This window comes from Manis pentadactyla, chromosome 3 (genome assembly GCF_030020395.1).
Source record: "Manis pentadactyla isolate mManPen7 chromosome 3, mManPen7.hap1, whole genome shotgun sequence".
In the NCBI taxonomy this organism is placed as follows: Eukaryota; Metazoa; Chordata; class Mammalia; order Pholidota; family Manidae; genus Manis; species Manis pentadactyla.
Window position 1 is genome coordinate 89,380,687 of NC_080021.1, and position 22,936 is coordinate 89,403,622.

The 22,936-nt window shown below is 42.4% G+C and overlaps 1 protein-coding gene across 3 annotated transcripts in view; it reads right to left on the reverse strand.

The window, feature by feature from the left end:
• The window catches only part of DIP2C (disco interacting protein 2 homolog C), a 307,297-nt gene that overhangs the window by 23,960 nt on the left and 260,401 nt on the right, over positions 1-22,936 (reverse strand). For 2 of the 3 annotated variants that reach the window (XM_057498097.1, XM_057498098.1), the window contains one exon: positions 10,498-10,559. In XM_057498097.1, coding sequence (XP_057354080.1) covers positions 10,498-10,559 — 62 coding nt within the window. Of the gene's footprint in view, positions 1-10,497; positions 10,560-13,595; positions 13,981-17,104; positions 17,229-22,936 lie in introns of those variants that run through there. The other variant, XM_057498099.1, reaches the window with a different exon arrangement.

A 22,936-nucleotide genomic window follows, 5' to 3' on the forward strand; every position in this document is an offset into this window, starting at 1 on the left:
GGACAAGGAAAGAGTGTTAAAGGCAGCTAGAGAGAAAAAGGTCACCTATAAAGGGAAACCCATCAGACTAACATCAGATTTCTCAACAGAAACCCTACAGGCCAGTAGAGAATGGCATGATATATTTAATACAATGAAACAGAAGGGCCTTGAACCAAGGATACTGTATCCAGCACGACTATCATTCAAATATGATGGTGGGATTAAACAATTCCCAGACAAACAAAAGCTGAGGGAATTTGCTTTCCACAAACCACCTCTACAGAACATCTTACAGGGACTGCTCTAGATGGGAGCACTCCTAGAAAGAGCACAGCACAAAACACCCAACATATGAAGAATCGAGGAGGAGGAACAAGAAGGGAGAGAAGAAAAGAATCTCCAGACAGTGTATATAACAGCTCAATAAGCAAGCTAAGTTAGGCAGTAAGATACTAAAGAGGCTAACCTTGAACCTTTGGTAACCACGAATTTAAAGCCTGCAATGGCAATAAGTACATATCTTTCAATAGTCACCCTAAATGTTAATGGATTGAATGCACCAATCAAAAGACACAGAGTAACAGAATGGATAAAAAAGCAAGACCCATCTATATGCTGCTTACAAGAAACTCACCTCAAACCCAAAGACATGTACAGACTAAAAGTCAAGGGATGGAAAAACATATTTCAAGCAAACAACAGTGAGAAGAAAGCAGGCGTTGCAGTACTAATATCAGACAAAATAGACTTCAAAACAAAGAAAGTAACAAGAGATAAAGAAAGACACTACATAATGATAAAGGGCTCAGTCAAACAAGAGGATATAACCATTCTAAATATATATGCACCCAACACAGGAGCACCAGCATATGTGAAACAAATACTAACAGAACTAAAGGGGGATATAGACTGCAATGCATTCATTCTAGGAGACTTCAACACACCACTCACCCCAAAGGATAGATCCACTGGGCAGAAAATAAGTAAGGACACGGAAGCACTGAACAACACAGTAGAGCAGATGGACCTAATAGACATCTATAGAACTCTACATCCAAAAGCAGCGGGATATACATTCTTCTCAAGTGCACATGGAACATTCTACAGAATAGACCACATACTAGGCCACAAAAAGAGCCTCAGAAAATTCCAAAAGATTGAAATCCTACCAACCAACTTTTCAGACCACAAAGGCATAAAACTAGAAATAAACTGTACAAAGAAAGCAAAGAGGCTCACAAACACATGGAGGCTTAACAACACGCTCCTAAATAATCAATGGATCAATGACCAAATCAAAATGGAGATCCAGCAATATATGGAAACAAATGACAACAACAACACTAAGCCCCAACTTCTGTGGGACACAGCAAAAGCAGTCTTAAGAGGAAAGTATATAGCAATCCAAGCATATTTAAAAAAGGAAGAGCAATCCCAAATGAATGGTCTAATGTTACAATTATCGAAATTGGAAAAAGAAGAACAGATGAGGCCTAAGGTCAGCAGAAGGAGGGACATAATAAAGATCAGAGAAGAAATAAATAAAATTGAGAAGAATAAAACAATAGCAAAAATCAATGAAACCAAGAGCTGGTTCTTCGAGAAAATAAACAAAATAGATAACCCTCTAGCCAGACTTATTAAGAAGAAAAGAGAGTCAACACAAATTAACAGTATCAGAAACGAGAAAGGAAAAATCACGACGGACCCCACGGAAATGCAAAGAATTATTGGAGAATACTATGAAAACCTATATGCTAACAAGCTGGGAAACCTAGGAGAAATGGACAACTTCCTAGAAAAATACAACCTTCCAAGACTGACCCAGAAAGAAACAGAAAATCTAAACAGACCAATTACCAGCAATGAAATTGAAGCGGTAATCAAAAAACTACCAAAGAACAAAACCCCCGGGCCAGATGGATTTACCTCGGAATTTTATCAGACATACAGGGAAGACATAATACCCATTCTCCTTAAAGTTTTCCAAAAAATAGAGGAGGAGGGGATACTCCCAAACTCATTCTATGAAGCTAACATCACCCTAATACCAAAACCAGGCAAAGACCCCACCAAAAAAGAAAACTACAGACCAATATCCCTGATGAACGTAGATGCAAAAATACTCAACAAAATATTAGCAAACCGAATTCAAAAATACATCAAGAGGATCATACATCATGACCAAGTGGGATTCATCCCAGGGATGCAAGGATGGTACAACATTCGAAAGTCCATCAACATCATCCACCACATCAACAAAAAGAAAGACAAAAACCACATCATCATCTCCATAGATGCTGAAAAAGCATTTGACAAAGTTCAACATCCATTCATGTTAAAAACTCTCAGCAAAATGGGAATAGAGGGCAAGTACCTCAACATAATAAAGGCCATCTATGATAAACCCACAGCCAACATTATATTGAACAGCGAGAAGCTGAAAGCATTTCCTCTGAGATCGGGAACTAGACAGGGATGCCCACTCTCTCCACTGTTATTTAACATAGTACTGGAGGTCCTAGCCATGGCAATCAGACAAAATAAAGAAATACAAGGAATCCAGATTGGTAAAGAAGAAGTTAAACTGTCACTATTTGCAGATGACATGATACTGTACATAAAAAACCCTAAAGACTCCACCGCAAAACTACTAGAACTGATATCGGAATACAGCAAAGTTGCAGGATACAAAATCAACAAACAGAAATCTGTGGCTTTCCTATATACTAACAATGAACCAACAGAAAGAGAAATCAGGAAAACAACTCCATTCACAATTGCATCAAAAAAAATAAAATACCTAGGAATAAACCTAACCAAAGAAGTGAAAGACTTATACTCTGAAAACTACAAGTCACTCTTAAGAGAAATTAAAGGGGACACTAACAGATGGAAACTCATCCCATGCTCGTGGCTAGGAAGAATTAATATCGTCAAAATGGCCATCCTGCCCAAAGCAATATACAGATTTGATGCAATCCCTATGAAACTACCAGCAACATTCTTCAATGAACTGGAACAAATAATTCAAAAATTCATATGGAAACACCAAAGACCCTGAATAGCCAAAGCAATCCTGAGAAAGAAGAATAAAGTAGGGGGGATCTCACTCCCCAACTTCAAGCTCTACTATAAAGCCATAGTAATCAAGACAATTTGGTACTGGCACAAGAGCAGAGCCATAGACCAATGGAACAGACTAGAGAATCCAGACATTAACCCAGACATATATGGTCAATTAATATTTGATAAAGGAGCCATGGACATACAATGGTGAAATGACAGTCTCTTCAACAGATGATGCTGGCAAAACTGGACAGCTACATGTAGGAGAATGAAACTGGACCATTGTCTAACCCCATATACAAAAGTAAACTCAAAATGGATCAAAGACCTGAATGTAAGTCATGAAACCATTAAACTCTTGGAAGAAAACATAGACAAAAACCTCTTAGACATAAACATGAGTGACCTCTTCTTGAACATATCTCCCCAGGCAAGGAAAACAACAGCAAAAATGAGTAAGTGGGACTATATTAAGCTGAAAAGCTTCTGTACAGCAAAAGACACCATCAATAGAATAAAAAGGATCCCTACAGTATGGGAGAATATATTTGAAAATGACACATCCGATAAAGGCTTGACGTCCAGAATATATAAAGAGCTCACACACCTCAACAAACAAAAAACAAATAACCCAATTAAAAAATGGGCAGAGGAACTGAACAGTTCTCCAAAAAAGAAATACAGATGGCCAACAGACACATGAAAAGATGCTCCACATCGCTAATTATCAGAGAAATGCAAATTAAAACTACAATGAGGTATCACCTCACACCAGTAAGGATGGCTGCCATCCAAAAGACAAACAACAACAAATGTTGGCGAGGCTGTGGAGAAAGGGGAACCCTCCTACACTGCTGGTGGGAATGTAAGTTAGTTCAACCATTGTGGAAAGCAGTATGGACGTACATCAAAATGCTCAAAACAGACTTACCATTTGACCCAGGAATTGCACTCCTAGGAATTTACCCTAAGAATGCAGCAATCAAGTATGAGAAAGATCAGTGCACCCCTATGTTTATCGCAGCATTATTTACAATAGCCAAGAATTGGAAGCAACCTAAATGTCCATCGATAGATGAATGGATAAAGAAGATGTGGTACATATACACAATGGAATACTACTCAGCCATAAGAAAAGGGCAAATCCAATCATTTGCAGCAACATGGATGGAGCTGGAGGGTATTATACTCAGTGAAACAAGCCAAGCGGAGAAAGAGAAATACCAAATGATTTCACTTATCTGTGGAATATAAGAACAAAGGAAAAACTGAAGGAACAAAACAGCAGCAGAATCACAGAACTCAAGAATGGACTAACAGGTACCAAAGGGAAAGGGACTGGGGAGGATGGGTGGGTAGGGAGGGATAAGGGGGGGAGAAGTAGGGGGGTATTAAGATTAGCATGCATGGGGGGGTAGGAGAAAAGGGAGGGCTGTACAACACAGAGAAGGCAAGTAGTGATTCTACAACATTTTGCTATGCTGATGGACAGTGACTGTAAAGGGGTTTATAGGGGGGACCTGGTATAGGGGAGAGCCTAGTAAACATAATATTCGTCATGTAAGTGTAGATTAGTGATACCAAAAACAAAACAAAACAAAACAAAACAAACAACAAAAAAAAGGGCAGTTCCTGTGTGGTAACCTCCAATGAGTTCTACACAAGGGTATAAAGGGCATATAAAAGTGTAGGCAAAGGGTCTGTTTGCGTTTATACAGAAGATCAAAGCCTAATTGGGCTACCCCGAAAATGAACTAAGATACAATATGAAAGAAAACTTCCAACATCAGCACTCTCTGGAAGACTCATGCCAGAAGATGATCATCAAAAAACCCCAACAAAGATCCATGCACTGCTACAGGTGTAGATGCACTCATCCCACCAGCTCCTGGACTTGCCATGGGAATGAAGGAGATATCTAAGCTGGCCTGTGCATACAGTAAAACAACAAATTTGACTGGATCTATACTGTTGGAACTCAACCAAGAATTAGAAGAAGTGCAAATTGTAGCGCTCCAAAATCTTACAACTACAGACTATTTACTGTTAAAAGAACATAAGGGATGTGAACATTCCCCAGGAATGGGTTGTTTTAATTTGTCTGATTTCTCTCAGACGGTTCAAGTTCAGTTGGACAATATCCACCATATCATAGATAAGTTTTCACAAATGCCTAAGGTGCCTAACTGGTTTTCTTGGTTTCACTGGAGATGGCTGGTAATTACAGATATGCTTTGGTTATGTAACTATACTCCTATTATGTTAATGTGTGTGCACAATTTAAGTAGTAGCTCAAAACCTATACATGCTGAAGTTACTCTACAAGAAGATATGTCAAAGAAATAATCAATCTTCCCTTGTTTTCTTCTGCCTGCTACTTCTATAGCTTTTCTTCTTCCTTCCTAATTACAACCCTTAAATATAATTCGTGCCTCATATCAAATTTACTGAGTATCATAATTCTTCCAAGTGGTAAAGATACCTCAAGACAAATGCTGGGCATAGAAGCTACAGGGCATAAATATGCAAAGAAATAAAAAGCTAACCATTTCAAACAATAAGGCTTCTCTCTCACTTACCAACTTTACATTTCCCTGTATGGCCCCGGAAGATGACTGGTTAGCCAGAGACGGGTAAGATTCCTCAAGGGAGGAACAACCTAAGACAGGCACAGTCGCAGGGGCATCATCAGGTGAGAAATTGGGGATCAACAGAGGTGAGGCTTAGAACCTCACCCCCCCGTTCTGAGAGAAATCTTCTGCATACGTGGATGTTTTATTGCCCTTGTCTAGCTTGGATTAACACATAGTCTACAGGCACACACCTGATCATCTACATTTGCTCTCTTACAACACTAAACTATGTTTTCTACGTTTATCTTATATCTACCTACCACTTCAGCATTTTATTAAAAATAATAATAATAAAGAGAGAAATGTGGTATCCACATATAAATCAAGTATAAAAACCAAATGAGTATTCATATTTGAACTGTTTACAGTTCATAATGCATGAGCAAAACCGAGAGTTTCTGTGATGACTGCCCTTGTACTGTTCACCATGTAACTTATTCACTATGCAAGAATTTGTTCTGCATGTAAGAACTTGTTTGTTATGCCTCAGAAGATTGGAGACTGACGAAAATTAGGCTTGGGGTGGATTAATGATTGTGCATTGAGCATTGACCCCCCTATACAGAATTTTATTGTCGTTAACAACCATTTGATCAATAAATATGAGTGATGCCCTCACAAAAAAAAAAAAAAAAAAAAAAAAGGACAGACTTCCAATGGTAAAATAAGTAAGTAACCGGGATGTAATGTATAGCATAAGGAATATAGTCAAGATATTGTAACAGCTTGGTAGGGTGATAGCTGGAACCTAGAATTATGTATATAAATGTTTTATCACTGTGTTGTACACTTGAAACTAATGTAATGTAATACTGTGCGTCAACTACCCTTCAATAAAAAATAATTATCTAAAAAAAAAAAAAATACAGTAATGTCTGAGGTCAAACATACTCAAATTAAGGGTCCTGTACAGTAAAGGTCATTTCTTCATATATCTCTGTAAGGACCACAACAGGAAGCAGTGAGACAGTCAACTTCATTCTGAACTTGCTTTAGTATCCCTGGAATTGGAATAGGTCTGCAGAGCTGGACAATGGATTAGCCACTTACTGCTCTCAGCCTTACTATCTGCATCTATAAAATGGTAATAATAACAACCCACTTTCCATGGCTGTTGTAAAGACCCAAGGAAAGAATAGATATAAAAGTGCATTTGCGGAGGCGGAGCCAACATGGCGGCAAAAAAAAAAAAAAAATGTTGGAAAAAAATGGTTTCTGTCCTATCTCAATCTGCAAAATTTGAGTGCTTAAGATAAAATTGGAAGTGACTGAGAGACTGAATTCATCTTAAATGAATATGTTATAAAGAGTATTTAAAGCTAATAGTCACTCTCAGATAGTCTCAAAACAACGGTATCATTTTCCTTTGCACATGTAGAACCAAGTTTATTCTAGAAGCAGATTAAGTATCCTCTTCATGCGAGGAGACGTGTTCTCCTTGGTGACCTCCATAGCCCAACATGTGGTTCCAGAAAACCAGATGGATGTGGGAGACCTATCTGGGCACAGGCTTCCCAGCTGTGGCCGTGTCATCCGTCTCCTTCGTGCTGTGAGTGCGTGCGTGCACACGGCTCCCTGGGGAAACCGCACACACGCTGCCAGCTCTCTGGGTCAGTGACACTTGGACAGGTGCCCAGGGCTCCAGAGGATGTCCTAAAGCAGCAGAAGTAATCCTGTGACTGAATCTTGATGCAGCTGAAGTGAGAAAGATGCCAGACCCACTGTTTTTTGGTAATAGTGACAAGAAAGATGAGGCCACTACTTTTAAAGGCCCTCCTGTTTCACCTGCCTCCCAGCTGAGTCTCTCTGCCCCTGGGTCACTCTCTCTGGGGACAGCACCCCAGGGCTGATGGAAGAGGCATATCTCCATGGGAGGATGCCAGCTCAGCAGGGGGATGACAGCCCTCCCACCCACCTCGCTCAGAGAACAGCATCCATCCCTGGTGGCACCTCATGGTCCCTGGATGGCTGGTTTCACTGTGTCCATTCTGAGCAGAGAGAGACTGAGGTCCCAGAGTTCCCAGGACCAGAGGAGAAAGCTGTGAACTCTGGCTGGCAGCCTCTATGTCCATGGGCTGCAGCATAAGGCACATGTGAGCATGTTGACGAAGGTCGGAAGTGGTGCTGGAGATTTTACTGGACGGTGTTTCACCCCAAGGGAGTGCCTGGGGGAGATGGTATTTCAACAGCCAGGAGGGAAGGTGCAAAGCCAGGTACAGGCAAGGCTCAGGCCCAGGAGGTGCTGGGCCAGTGGGGCCGGAGCTCCTGGGGAGGGAGCAGGGAGAGAGGCACCTCTGAGGCTTTCTGCCCCGCTCAGAAGAGGCTGAGGGGTGGGGAACTCAGCCCTGCAGGCACCTCAGGCTGGAGGAGCAGGGTGTGAGCAGAGCCACGGCCAGCACCCTGGCCACACAGACTTGGCCAGAGAGGTCAAGGACCCAGCTCTAATCACAGGTGATTGAGAAAAAACACGAGAGAAAGCAACCTAGTCAGAGGAGAGCGAAGGGCAGACCCTGGCTGCATGCTGCCACCCAGGGAGAAGGCAGTGGAGGCCCCACGGCCCCAGCTGGTGGCTATGAGAAAGTGCCTCCTGGGCCACCTGTTGAATGACTGTTATATCATGTTCAGGGCAGGGTGTAGCTTTTGTGTCCTTAAGTCAAACACTGAGAAGATGAACAAGTGCAAAACTTTTGGTGTCTAAGGAGCTCAGCCCCCAGCTGCATTTGTTCTAGGGCTGCAGGACAGTGAGCTGAGGATTTGAACTCCAGGCCTGGAAAGGCAAGGTGGGGATGAGGCGTGTGGCCAGAACAAAGCATAAAGTGAGCAGGCACACCTTGGAAGATTCTTTAGTGCAGGGCCTGAATAGGGCAGATGCAGGGTGTCTGAGGGGCCCTGAGCCAGGCCAGCCTGCGGATCACTGACACTGATCAACACTACCATTAATGGTGCTGACCAAGGCCATCATCAATAGTTGTCTTTAATTACATGCGGCTGCAGGTGGCTTCCCGTTCACGGGGCATTCTTGCTTCTGTGGTGGATGACCTAGTCAGGGAAAAGCATGTCCTACACATTATTTTACATATTAGGCCAAAAGTGTCACTTTCAAGGGTTAAGAACTTGCCAAGGGCTGAGAATTACTAAGTCAGCAAGAAACTTTTACCAGGACTCTGGTCTCTGGGCTCTTCTGGAACCTTTATTACTTTACTGTCTACACTGTACTGGTTCCAATTTCATCCCACTTTTCCCAAATCATACATTTTCTCAACAGGGAGATTTGCCACAGTGAAGACAAAAGAGAAGGTCAGAAATTGTTAGGAAGGAGTTCCTGTCATGTCAGTCCTTCTCCAGGAGAGAGAAATCCCTATGTTTCTGCTCTCAACTGATAGTCCAGGGCACTTGCAACACAAGGTGACTGTCATTTTGTGGTTATCCTTCTTTTAGATCACTTGGTTTGACACTGCAATCTACCTGCTATGTCCCAAACATCTGCCATGTTTGTCAAAGTGGTCTCACAGTATTTGTTCCTCATGCATTTTGAGAGCCAGGCCATAGGCTGAAGTGCATAAATATTATGCAAGCAAGGATTTTTGGTGAGCCTTTTTTCACCTCTTCAAGTTACAAAGTTACTTCCAAATAGTTTGTATAGAGAGTAACACAGATTTGTTTTGAAGCCCAGAAGTTCCTACCCAGATATATGCATGCCCCTGTAAAAGGACTTAGCCTCTTGGAAGCCAGTTTTGTGGGTTCTGGATTCATGGGCTTTGACCCAGGACCCCTCTCAACAGCAGGGTCTAAAATGGAGACAGGCATGGTACCCTAGGCGCTAGCAGTGCCCCCAGCCATGCTGATCGGACATGGCCTGATATCCACTGGGGGCACAGTGCCCTGGTGGGAACCCGGTGTGAGCGGGAGGCAGCTGGCGTGTGCACGGCCCGCCTGGACCCCTCCTCAGCCTCCACAACCCTGCCCCAGCACATACACGGGACTCCGCGTCAGCCCAGGCCACCTGCTCTGCCCGCTGGGCTTGGGGCTCCGAGTTCCCCGCCTGCTGACACCATGGCTACCCTCACCCCACTCCCCCACGGGCTACGTGGTACAAGGACACATGCTAGCAGGCTAGCAAATGAGGAAATGCAAAGGAAGCCACCACAGTGTGTTCGCTGAGCACCTGCTAGTAATTCCCAAAGGAGATGCCTCAGGGGCCTGCTCTGAGTCACCTTGTATCAAAGCCGTGGAGGGGCCCCTCCTGACGGATGGGAGAGCCCAGAGAAAGAGGGTGATGGTCTCTCGTCCCCTCAGCAGGGCCTCCCTGTCAGGGTAGCCTTTCCTTGAATGGTTTCGCATCTTGCGTCCACCTCCACCCACTTCCCTCGAGGGGAACCTACACTCAGGGTAATAAGCCTTCCATTCTGCTCAAGTCTGTTTAGGAAGTGGCACAGAAAAGGTAACTTCACTTGTATTTTAATTTCTTATGGAACCGCCTTTACAAAATTCAACTTACATAGAGAAATGTGGGTGGAGTGTTGATATTTTATGCAAAACAGAGCTTGCCTAAAACGTCAGAGGAAAGAACTGTGTGCTTCTGGTTAGACTGTTAGAGATGCCGCTCTGGTTACCTCTGCCTGATGTGCAGCAGTTTTAATTTGTGCCTCGAAACAAAGGCTGGTTGCCCTACTGGGTGTTGACAAAGCTGATGTGGAGAGACAGTAAGGCTCAGGCTAGCTTGCCCACAGCACAGGCGACTGCACGCCGCCCCCTTCCTAGACGGTACCTGCACGCAGGGCCACAGGGACAGCCAGTGACAAGCTCATCATACCTGTCGTGTCTGAGAGCCCTCATGTCAACATAGACGGTGGTCGGGTCAGGTCCCGAGGTCCCCTGCAAGCAAGGACACAGTGCGTTAACTCGTTTGCACGGGAGGAATCTCGGTCTGCACTTCCTACAGCGAGTGAGCGTTTCTTTGGTAGAATCTCAAACTGAACAATGACTAAAACTGCTAAAAGCTACACCTGCCCAAGACACCTGCAAGCTGCCAGTTTGACAGCCTACATTCTGAAAGGACCATCTTATGAGAATGACACTGGGCTGTCACACAGCTTGGCTGCCAATCACATAAAAATAAGAAAGAAGGCTTGCCACGTGTCTTGCCAAATGAAAGACGGCTGAAACTGCTGAGATGTTTGGCCGGAAAGGCAGGTTAGCAAGGCTATGAAGCATCATCTGCCGAGGAATTTTTACTACACACATCCAAACAGCTGTATTTTTAGAGTGTGAGGTACTGAAGCAGAACGCATGGCCTGAGCTGACAGATCAGGATCACTAATTACACGGCCCCTTGAAGCTCCACCCGTGCCCTGGCTGTTTTCCTCCGGCCTCAGGAGGTGACTTTTGTTTGTGACGTGGGGTTGGGGTTGTGTGTTCATTGACAGTCTGCTGGGCAGCACTGGTCTCAGCTGCCCACTTATTTACACAGACATATGGTTGTGGGGCCACAAGTCCCTTCAAAACATCGGGCAGACTTCTGATGAATGCTGTCACAAAAGAGCTGTGTCATTAAAGCCACATTACCAACCAAATCCTACACCCATTTCCTGGGAAGGCAGTGCAATAACATGGGTTGAGAAAGGTGGAATCCAAAATAAATTTGCTTAGGAGTAAGGGAGCTCCTCAGAATTTGTTTGAATAAATATACTAAAATTCAAGAGCAAATCTTAATCTTGTACCAAAGGCATGTTTGACATTAATATCAATTAATGTTAAGTACAAGATAAAAATAAAGACACCTTTATTAAACATTCTCTTTACTCAATAACCCTGTTGTTGGGAGCACGTGTGGTCAGCCTCGGGTGCAGCACACCTCACAGGCCACTTGAGGAGCACAAGGCTCAGGGGAGCTGCCCCAGGCTGGTGCTGGGCACAGACATGCTTTGATGTCCCAAGTAATGCAGAAAAAACTGCCACAGAAGGTCAATTAAAATAAGCAAATTAGAACTCAGGTCACTGAAAGTCAGAAATGAAGTACAACAGAGATGACCCCTAAGTGGTGAAGAAACTCCAGCCTGTGTGCAAAGGGGGCACCCGGTGACAGCGGGAGTCATCTGAAGAACTGTGAGGAATGAGGTCGTGCCAGGTGACCTTGCTCCCGACCACAGGGCCTAACCCGTCGCCTCAGCCACCAGGATGCCTGCTGCCGGGGCTGGCACAGCGCGGGGCCCCAGTGGCGAAGAGGAGGCTTCCCTTCTGCTCAGTCAGCTTGCACAGCCTGTGGGGCTGCAGCAGCAGGAGATAGAGGGGGAGCCCCAGACCAACGGAAGCCAAGCACAAATGACACACAGACAGACATACATAAAACCTGGCAATTAAAAAGGGTTGAACGGGGGGAGATGCAAAAGCAGGGAACAAAAAAGAAAAGAAGAAAACTGTGTCAGATATGGAGATCATGAGTGTCAACCCTGCACCGCTAAAGGCTGGACGTCTTACAGAGATGCTGAAGGAGCAGGACAGGGCACGATGGACCGCTGGGCAGCAGAGGGGCAGCTGCACACAGGAGCGGAGTGGTTCTATTGCCCTGATGTAGCTCCGTTTCCTGAGGGAAGTGAGCAGCATGCATTTTACTGGCTAAATCTGTCGCATGTTCCCTCCCTGAAGTAGTCGCAAGTTTCCTATGACGAGGACGACAGAGCGCCTGGAGGCTTTCACATACAAGTCAGGGTGTCAGGTCATCACAAGTGGACATGCACTGAGGCAGAAGGGACCACACGTGGGCCTGTGTATGTCCCACTCAGCCACCCCACAGGGCCTCCACGCCGCAAGCACCATGACAGCCCTCACAGCTGAGCCCAGCGGATGCTTACTCCCCTTTCTCCTCACCTCCCATGGTTGGGGACCCACCTCCACCCCTCTTGAACTGTCTACATTGGTGTGGTGGAAGACTCCAGAAAGCACCGAGGTGAGCTCCTTGGGTGTGAGGTCCTCTCCCAGGGGCTCAAGTCTTTCCCAAATGCTCCCAGAAATGCAGAGAAGTTATGCCACAGGCCCTGGATGGACACACTGTCACCTGGCATGTGGCACCCAAGTGTGAATGGCCTGGTGCCAGCCCCATGCCCCACCATCATCTTCCCAGGTGGACTTAGAGGGGGCAAGAGCCCCTGTAAAAAGGGGCCTTAACAGGGCTTCCTGTGCTACAGTTTGGTAACTAAGCAAGACAGGACAGCCATCACCACTCCGCACGGAGGCTGCTTGAAAGGGCAGTGGCTCCAGATCCACGCGCACGGCCCCACCCCATCACTCCTCTCAGGCGCTGATGACAGCTGCTGCTCTCAAGGGGAAGCTGAGGCAGGGACACAAAGAGAAGAGTGGATTGCACGGCTGTGTGGTGACACACGCGACTGACTGCATATGTTCAAGCTGAACACAATGACCTGTGTGACTTCCCTCAAGACTCCTGCAATCCCACATACTAATGGGGACAAAAATAAGTCAATGTTCTCCCTACATTGTTCTAATTCACAAATTTTACTATAGTGGCTCAAAGCAGGATCTTAGGAAAAAATATGTATGGCTGAGACTTTCCTAACTGACAGACACATGGGGGACACCGGATCTGGAGCAAGATCAGCTTTTGGCATTGTAAGGGGTAAGCAAAGAGGAGACAGGGTTAATATATAGGGGTTCCCACATGTCAAAACCTAAGGTACCAAAAGGAGATTTCAAGATACAGGCGAGGGAGTGCATATTTAACAAAATCTTCACTATGCCAAAGAATGCAAGCCGGAGGCCCTTAAGAAAGGAGCTCCCTCAAGCATGAAAGTGTCCTCAAGTATATAAAGATCATCAAATACTTGCAGAAAGGAGCAGAAGGAAAGAAAACTCACCTGTTCCAAAGCTTATCCAGAAATGAAGACAAAGTGTGCTTGGAGTTGTAGTTATATTAGTAGGAAAACAGAGTTAGCCAAAGTTCAGTATAGTTATAAACACTTTACATAGGGACATACTAAAAAGTCATTTTTTTGTACTGGCATAAACGATCCTCCCAAGCCACGCTCATTCTCCGTTATTCCAATTTTAGCGTCTGTGATGCTGAAGCTCACACCATGGGGTGTTAGCACGTCCCTGAGATGATGCTGAGCATTATTTCATGCACTTGGCCTTGTGAATTTCCTGTCAAGTGTCCATTCAAGTCTTTTGCTAATATTTATAATAGGTTTTCTTTATATCTTTGATTTGTAGTTTCACATGTATTCTTGACAGAAGTCCTGTGTTGGATATATTACAAATACATTTTCCAGTCTGGTTGTTCCTATTAATTTTAAGAAATATATTGATTAAAATTAATTTGACTTTGATGAAGTCCAGACTCCCATGTTTTTCTTTTACGGTTAGTGCTTTTTTGTGTCCTCAGAGATCTGCCCATCAGAAGTGATAAAGGCAGTCTCACAGTATCTTCCAGTAGCTTTATTTTAACCATTTCTTTCTCAACATTTAGGTCTATGATACAGTTAGGGTTGATCTTTGTGTATTTTATGACGAAGGGACTGAGGTTAATTTCCATATAATGTTTGTTCCAAAATCCTTTGTCAAAAATTTTTTCTCTTCCCACTGAACAGACTTGGTGACATGGTAGGTCTGTTTCTGGATTCTTTTTCTAACAGTTCTGCTTTTCTCTATGACACAAATGCCACACTGTCTCGATTCCCACAGCATCATGGTGAGTCTTGAGCAGGTGCTCTGGGCCCTTGGACCATGCTCTTTATCAAGACCATGTGGCTATTCTGTTTCCCCTGCAACTCCAATTCCCCAGCAACGTCAGAGTCCCCCGGCCAGTGACTTCAGCAAAGCCTGATGAGCCTGGGCTGGGAAGGCACCATACCACCAACCAACTTGAGGGAAACAGCCTAAAAATACTGACTCTGCCTTTCCGTGAATGCAGCAGATCCCTTCATTTATCAGGATCTAACTTCTCTCAGCAATGTGGTTTGGTTTTTGGTGTGCAACTTTCACTACTAAGTACTTGAGGTTTTCGGAATATTACTGGAAATGGCATTGTCTTGAATTAGTTTCTTGTTGTTCCTTGCTACTCTATAGGAATCTGATTTTTATGTACCAACTTTGTGCCCTAACTTTGCATGTTGGCAGTGGTGTTTTTTGTAATTCCACAGGTGTTTCACATGCATGATTGGGCTGCCTGTAAATAACAAGTGTTTCTTCATTTCCAGTATTGCACTTTTTATTTTCTGGTTTTTATTGCATTGGCTAGGACCTCTAATATTATACTGATGCTCCAGATATAGGGAAAAAGCTCTCAGAGTGGACCATTAAGAACAAGATCAACTCCAAATTTCTTGTATATGCTTTTCCTCAGATTGAAGCTGGTCCCTGTTTTGCTCATTATCTCAGGAATGGGTGATGAGTTCTAGCAAATGTATTTCCTTCATCTACTGATGCAATCCGTATGGTATTTCATTCTGCTAATGTGGTGAATTAGAACGGTTGGGTTTTAAATGACAGCAGCCCTGCATTCCTGAGATAAAACCTGGTTGATTATGGTGTGTCACCCTTTTTATATATTGCTGGATTCAGTATGCTAATAGTTTGTTGAGAATCTTTTTCATGTGGGATACTGGCTGGGGTTTTTCTTTTCTGAGAATCTTTTTTTGGTCAAATTTTGGTGTCTAGATTATGTCCACTTCATAAAACATGTTGGGAAGTGTTCTCTCTTACTCAATTTTTAAAAGTTTTTGTAAGATTGGTGTTTCCCAAGTGTAACTATCAGAGTCCAGAGGTTTTTTTTATCTCCTCAGGTTTTGCATTATGGATTTAATTTCTTTATAGATACATATACATACATACATACACATATATATGAATATACATACACACATATATAAAAAACTATTAGGTTTTCTACTTCCTCTTGTGTTAGGTTTGATAATTTGTGTCTTTTAAGGAGTTTGTTTCACTAAAGTTGTCAGTTTGGGGGGCATAAAGTTGTTCATAATATACCTTTACTTTTCTTGAAATGTATGTTGAATCTGTAGTAACATCACCTCTTTCATTCCTAATACTTGCTGATTGTATTGTGAAGCTCTGTTATGAGGTGCATAAAATTTTAGAATCGTGTTCTCTTGAAGAATTGATCCCAAACTTATCATTGTAAAATGAACTTCTTCAACCCTGGTAGTATTTTTTTTTTCATCCCTGGTAGTATTTAATCTGAAATTAATATTGTCTGAAATTAATATAGTCACTTCAGCTTCCTTTTAATTAGCATTAGTGTGGTAGACTTTTGCATCCTTACACTTTTAACTATTTGAGCTTTTATTTTTAAAATGTATTTTATTGCAGGATATAGAGGGTCGGGTCTTGATTTTTCAACATCATGATCTTGCCTCTTAATTGGGGTGTTCAGACCACTTGTATTTATTAGATTGCTGATATGATTATATTTTCTATTCATCCCATATATTTATTTCCCTTTCCCTGCCTTTGGTAGTGATGTTTTATAATCCATTTATCTCTCTTGTTGGCTTATTAGCTATAACTTCTTTTTTAAATTTAGTGGTCAATTAAGGGTTTTAGCATATCTTTATCATAGTTTACCTTCAAGTGGTTTTATTCCACATCATGCTTGGTGTAGGTTCCTTATGTAGTCTGCTTCATGTCTGCCTGCCCCACCTCAGGGCAGCTGTCATCCCACAGCTGACTTTTACATCTGCCATAAACCTCTAAACAGGTTTATGGATGCAATTACCTTCTAAACAGATTTAAATAACAAGAAAAAAAAGTCTTGTATGTTTATCAATACAACTGCTATGTTCCTTTGCATAGATCCAGATTATATTCTGCTATCATTTTCCTTCTGCCTAAAGGATTTCCACTAATATTTCTTGCTGTGTGAGCATGCTGATAGTAAATTCTAAGATTGTTTATGGCTCAAATAGTTTGCATTTAGTCTTTGCCCTTAAAAGGTATCTCCACTGAATATAAAATTGTAAGTTGACAGTATATTTCTCTTTGAGTACTTAAAAGATGTCTCTACTGTCTTCTTGGTTGCATCATTTCTGATAAGGAATTTTAAACCATACCTATCTTGTTTCTTTGTGTGTAACTTGATTTTTTCATTTGGCTGCTTTTAAGATTTTCCTTGTATCACTGGTTTTGAGAAAATTAATTAAGCAGTTTCCTTAGTGTTATGTTCAAGGTAGCTGAACTTTGGGATTTGTAAGTTTATAGTTTCATCAAACTTAAAATATTTCTTCATTTCTTTCTTTCTGGACCTACATCTCCTTCCTCTGTTTTGGGGACTTCAATCACACATAAAGTAAGTTACTTGAAGTCTGCCCACACTTCAGTAATATTCTTTCCATTTAACAAAGTCTATGTTTTATTTTGGAAAGTTTCTATTACCATGTCTTCAAGCTCACCATCATGTCTTCTGCCATCAACTCCATCCAGTGTATTTTTCTTCTCACATATTGCAGTTTTCATTTCTAGTAGTTCAATTTGTTTTTTTTCCTTTAACATTCCATGTCTCAACTTTTTGAATACCTGGAATATGGTTAAAATAACTCTTTTAGTGTCTGTGAATTCAACATCTCCATTAGATGTGTTCAGTTTTGACTGATATTTCTCACTGTGGTTCAGATCTACCTGTTTCTTGGTATGCCTGCTAATTTTCAGTAGGAGGTCAGACATCATAAATTTGGATGCCAGATAGTTTTGTATTTCTACAAATATTCTTGAGCTTTGTTCTAAGTCAAATTACTTGGACAGAGCTTGATCCTCTTGGTTCTTGCTTTTTAAAGATTTGTTTGATGGGACCAGAGCAATGATCTCAAGAATAGAGATTTTCAGTCTGGTTGGCAGGAACAAGCCCTATTCCCTCTAGTCTTCCAGCTGGTGGTGCTTCTGGCTCTGAGTAAGTTCCTAATGGGAGCTGATGCTTTAATCGGGGCATATGGATTGGTGTTCAGCTGACTACCTGAGCAGGTCCTCTGCGGACACCAGGAGAGGATCCTACATGGATCCCCAGAGTTCTCTGTGTCTGACTTTCCTCTGCACCACCATTTCCGTGAACTCTAGCCGTCTTTGTCTCCTCAGACTCTCAGCTTCTCCACTCAAGGAACTCACTGGGTTCTACCTCAGTTTCTCCACCCATTCCCAACAACAGCCTGGAAATGGGAGAAATCAGTTAGCCTTATTTCTCCCAGGGACTGTCGTTCTTGGTTGCCTATGTCCACTGTCTTGCCTCCTATATTTGTCCATTCTTTGCTTGTTTTAGGAAGGAGGGTAAATCTGGTCCCTGCCACTACTCATTGGCCAAGAGAGGAAGTTCCTAGTCCTAAAACTTGTCATGTGTTCCCTCCTCCTTTGTCAGATGTATTTAGTTACAATTTACATGCAGTAAAACCCACCCTTAAGTGTGCAGGTTGAGTTTGACAAATGTATAGTCATGTAGCCATATCATAGTCAAGATAGAGCAAATTCTCATCAGCCCAAAAGCCCCTTCCTGCCCCTCTGCAGTCAATTCCCTCCCAACCCTTGGCACCTGGCAACCCTGATCTGATTCATGTGTACACTTCTGCCTTATCCAGATAAATAAACTCATACAATGTGCAGACTCTGTGTCTGGCTTCCTTCACCCAGCAAATTTTCCTGAGATCTATCCATGCTGGGCCACACAGGCGCAGTCTACTCCTTCCATGACCGCAAAGCATTCCATTGCATGGGCAGACTATGGCCTGCTCTTCTTTCTCAGTTAACAGATGATTAGTTGTCTCTAATTCTTGGTGATTAAGAACAAACCCACTATAAACATTTGTGTGCAGGTCCTGGGAGGACCTGCATTGTCATTTCTCTTGGTTAAACACTTGAAGAGGAACTGCTGGTCATATGGTGAGTCCATGTTCCACTATAAAAGAAACCAACAGACTCTTCTCCAACATGCTCCACGATTGCTGCACCAGTCCATGCTCCCAACAGCAACACAGGAGGTTTCAGACACTGCACCACTTCTTGCTTGGTACTATGAGTCAGTCTTTTCTCTTTTTAGTGATGTTGCTAGAGGTTTATCAAATTTATTAATTTTTGTAAAGAACCAATTTTTAACTTTGTTGACTTTTCCTATTTGTCTACTTTCGGTTTCATTCATTTCCACATTTTTAGTTTTCTTTCTTCAATTTTGGGTTTTTTTTTTCTTTTTTCCTGGATTTTTTGAGGTGGCAGCTTAAATAACAGATTTTGTACTTGCCTATTGTCTAATATGAACATTTACTGCTGAGTACTGCTTCAGTTGAAACCAACAAAATTTGATGTGTTGTCTCTCTTCATTAAGAATTCATTTAAAATATTCTCTAATTTCTTTTGTGATTTCTTCTTTTACTCATACCTTGATTCAGAAGTGTGTTCATTTCCAAATAATTTTTGGGGCATTTTCTGACCATCTGATTGTTACTGATTTCTAATTAAACCCCATTATGAGCAGATAATATAGTCTGTGTGATCATAGCCATAATATTTGAGTTTGTTTTATAGTCTTTCTTGGGGAATTCACATATATTTGAGAAAAGTGGCAATTCTATAGATGTTGGTGTCTTAGCCTGCTCAGCTGCCATGACAAAATACTATAGACTGGATGGCTTAAACAACAGACATTTTCTCAGTTCTGGAGGCTGCATGTCTGGAATCAAGGTGCCAGCATTGTCAGGCTTGGGTGAGAGCTCTTTTTCTGGCTTGCTGATGGTGCCTTCTGGCTCTGTTTTCACATGGCCGTTCAGTGTGTGTGCATGGACAGTGAGCAGGCCCTGGCCTCTCTTCCTCTTCTTATAAGAACACCAATCCTATCAGAATAGGGCTCCACCTGTATGACCTTGTTTGACCTTTATTACATCCTTACAGGACCTCTGTTCAAATGAAGTCAGTGGGGTGAAGGCTTCAACAAAGAATTTGGCTTGGGGAGGGGATGGGCACAGTTCAGTCCACAGCCATGAACACTATCAATTATGCCAAATGAGGCCACAGTTTATTCATATCTTCTATACTCTGGTTTGTTTCCTATTTTACCCATTACTGAGAGGTGTTAACATCTCCAACTACAGTTATGGATTTGTCTCTTTTCTCTTTGAGTTGCCAGTATTGCCTCATATATTTTGAAGCTCAGTTTTTAGGTACATATGCATTTAGGATTTTTATGTTTTATTGATGAACTGACTCTTTAATCATTATCAAATATACATCTTCATCTTTGTAGATCTTTTGTTATCAACAAATGATATGTCTGTTATCAATACAGCCGCACCAGTTGTTTTCTGTTGGCATTGTATTTATTTTCAAACTGTCAAATATCTTTACATTTACGGTGTTTCTTGTAGCCATGTATAATTGACTCTCTTTAGCCTGGCAATCTCTGCTTTTTAATTGGCGTCTAGTTCATTTACCTTTAATGTAATTATTGATCTGATTTGACTGATCTTTCCCTTTTATTTTGTTCCTCCCTTCTGCATTCTTTTTTTCAGGAAAAAATATTTATAGCATTTTATCTCTTCTACTGACCTTGTGTTTTCCATGGTTGATATAGAGATAAAAATTTGCATCATATATCACAGTGCACAAAGCATTATACTTTATGAACAGTGAAATTCTTCTTTCCATTTACCCCGCTAGCCCCTTTGAAGATTTATCACCTTATGTGTTGCTTCTATTTACAATACAAAGGCCTCAACTGTCACTATTTTTGCTTTGAATAGCAGTTTTTAAAGATAGTAGGGTATTTACAGATCTACATATTGGTTTAAGGATTCTTAAAAGTCTCATTACACCTACCTTTTCTAGTATTCCTCATTTCTCCCTACAAATTTGAGCTGCATTCAATTACCATTTATGTTAATCCTGAGGAAGTTAGCATTTCTTATAGTGCATATTTGCTGATGAATTCTCTCAGCCCTAACTACAAATACCTGTATTGTCTTCACTTTTGAAGTATACTTTGCTGGATAAACAATTCTTTTAGCATCCTGAATACATCATTCCTGTGTATTCTGACTTCTGCCATTTCTGATGACAGTTCAGTGTCATTTTTATTATTATTCCCCTCTACACAGTTTGTCTTTAGTTTTGTTGCTGAAGACTGTCCCTGTTGCTGGTTTTCTGCATTCTGATGATATGTCTAGGGGTGCTCTTCTTTTTCACTCTGCTGTGTTCATTGAGGTTTCTGAATCTGTAAATTGGTCTCAGTCTTGGCCACTGTGTCTTCAAATGGTCTTCTGTCCCATTTTCTCTCACCCCTGCTCCTGGGACCCCTACTCTATATATGTTAGACATCTTGATATGGTCCCATAGATCTCAGAGACTGTCCCATTTTACATTCATTCGTTCTCTCCTTGTGTTTCAATTTGGAAAACACCTGCTAAATGGACTCCAAGTTCATTAACTGATGTTCTCCCCTGCTGCATCCCTACCATTAAGTCATGAGGAAGGTTCTGTTTCTGCAGCTTGAATATCCAGCAATTCCACTTGGACCTTTTTTATAGTCTTTTTGTGATATCCCCCATCTCTTAATGAATGTGCATATTTCCAATAACCTGTCACAGTTAAAGACTCTGAGACTTTAAAGTCTAATGTGTCTACTCTACTGAATTTCTAGTGGCCATTTCCTCTTGTGGCCATCTATTGTATTTTCTTTCATCTCTGCATGTCTTTAAGCTTTTTACTATAAATCAATCATTATGTTAAAGAGAACAGTGGAGATTGAAATAAAACACATTTGCCCTAGAAAAAGGCCCACCCAGGTCCACCCACACTACTGTCTGGGTGCTGGTGGACATTTGCTGGGCCTGCGCTTCATCAGGGCTCTGCTGCAGCTTGAGTTAGAGTCCATTCAATAATGGCTTCACAGCTGTGGCTGGCCCAGGACTTTGGACCTAAGACCTGGATATCTCTTTATGCTTCAGAGCCCAGAGACTCACTATCTGTACTGAGGGAGATCTTTCTCCCCCCAGCTTGGCTGCCAGCCTCGTGAGTGCTGGGTCCTCCCTCCTCTCTGTCACCCCATTTTGTCCATTCTGTGGCCCAACCCAAATGTGCTGCTCTTGGCGATGGCCAGGGCCCAGGGGATGGAGGCTCAGCCTCCCTGTGTTGCTCCACCCTTGGCGTGCAAGAACAATGCACCAGGGGTCTGGGTCTGCCTGGAAGGGGCTCTCAGCTCTCCTGTTCTTCCTTCAGTCCTTGGTACCTCTGCCTTCCACTCACGGGAGGCCCAGAGTCCCTTGCAGGAAATGCCTTCTCTGGATTCAGGGACCCTCCTCAGACTCCAGTGGTCTATTGGCTTTGCTTTCACAGGAGCATCTCTGATGGACTTTTTCAGCTCTCGTACTCTGCTTCCGGTTTCCCTGAGAGCCATGTGCAGGTAGGTAATCATGCCTGCCAGTTAGCTGTCTCCACACATGGCGAGAGTGTGCTCTTACCCTTGGTGGTAGAAGGGTCTGCAAGGTGCCCAGGCCCTGGAGATGAGCTAGCAGGTTGTGGTGTGATCTCACACACACTGGCACCCTCTAAGACCACTCTGGCCTCCTGGCCTGCTCCCAGTGGCACAGCCGTGAGCCGGGTCCTTGGGCTCCCGCTGCTTCTGTGCCACCCAATGACATCTTAATAGGCCCCTTGCCATTTAAATTGCCAGAGAAGGTCTCTGCTGCTTACAAATTAGAATGCTGACTACTAAAACTGGGTGATTGAGAACACAGGTCTCACCATCTCAAATGCTAATTTTCCTTATCTGGAACAACACATATATTCAGGAGGAAGCAAATTTTCAGCTAAATGTGACCAATTCCCAGGAGCATACAAACCCCCTTCTTACTTCCCTCATATCTAAAAGCAATGCAGGGGAAAAGTGAATTGAGAGCTCAGATTAATGAAAGTTTTACTGTACCTATTGAGAATTACTTAAGATTTCTATCATATTCTGAGCCTTCAATTTTTTTCATCAATCAATGAATCCACTTATTATCAGTGAGGCTATATTTCCTTCATTGTATGAGTTTCCAGATTTAAGGTTGACTATAACTATGACTATTGATTCCACACAGCTATTGGTAATAAAGCTTTCCTCTCAGATAGATTAATCATTATTTTCCTATGTAATAAAGACTAAAGTTTTTGTTTAAGGTAGCTTCAAAGTTTAGGAAAATAGAAGGCCTCATTTTTCCCTTCCTTCTTCTGTTGGTAAGGAGGATCTGAATTTTCCATTACAATGAACTAAA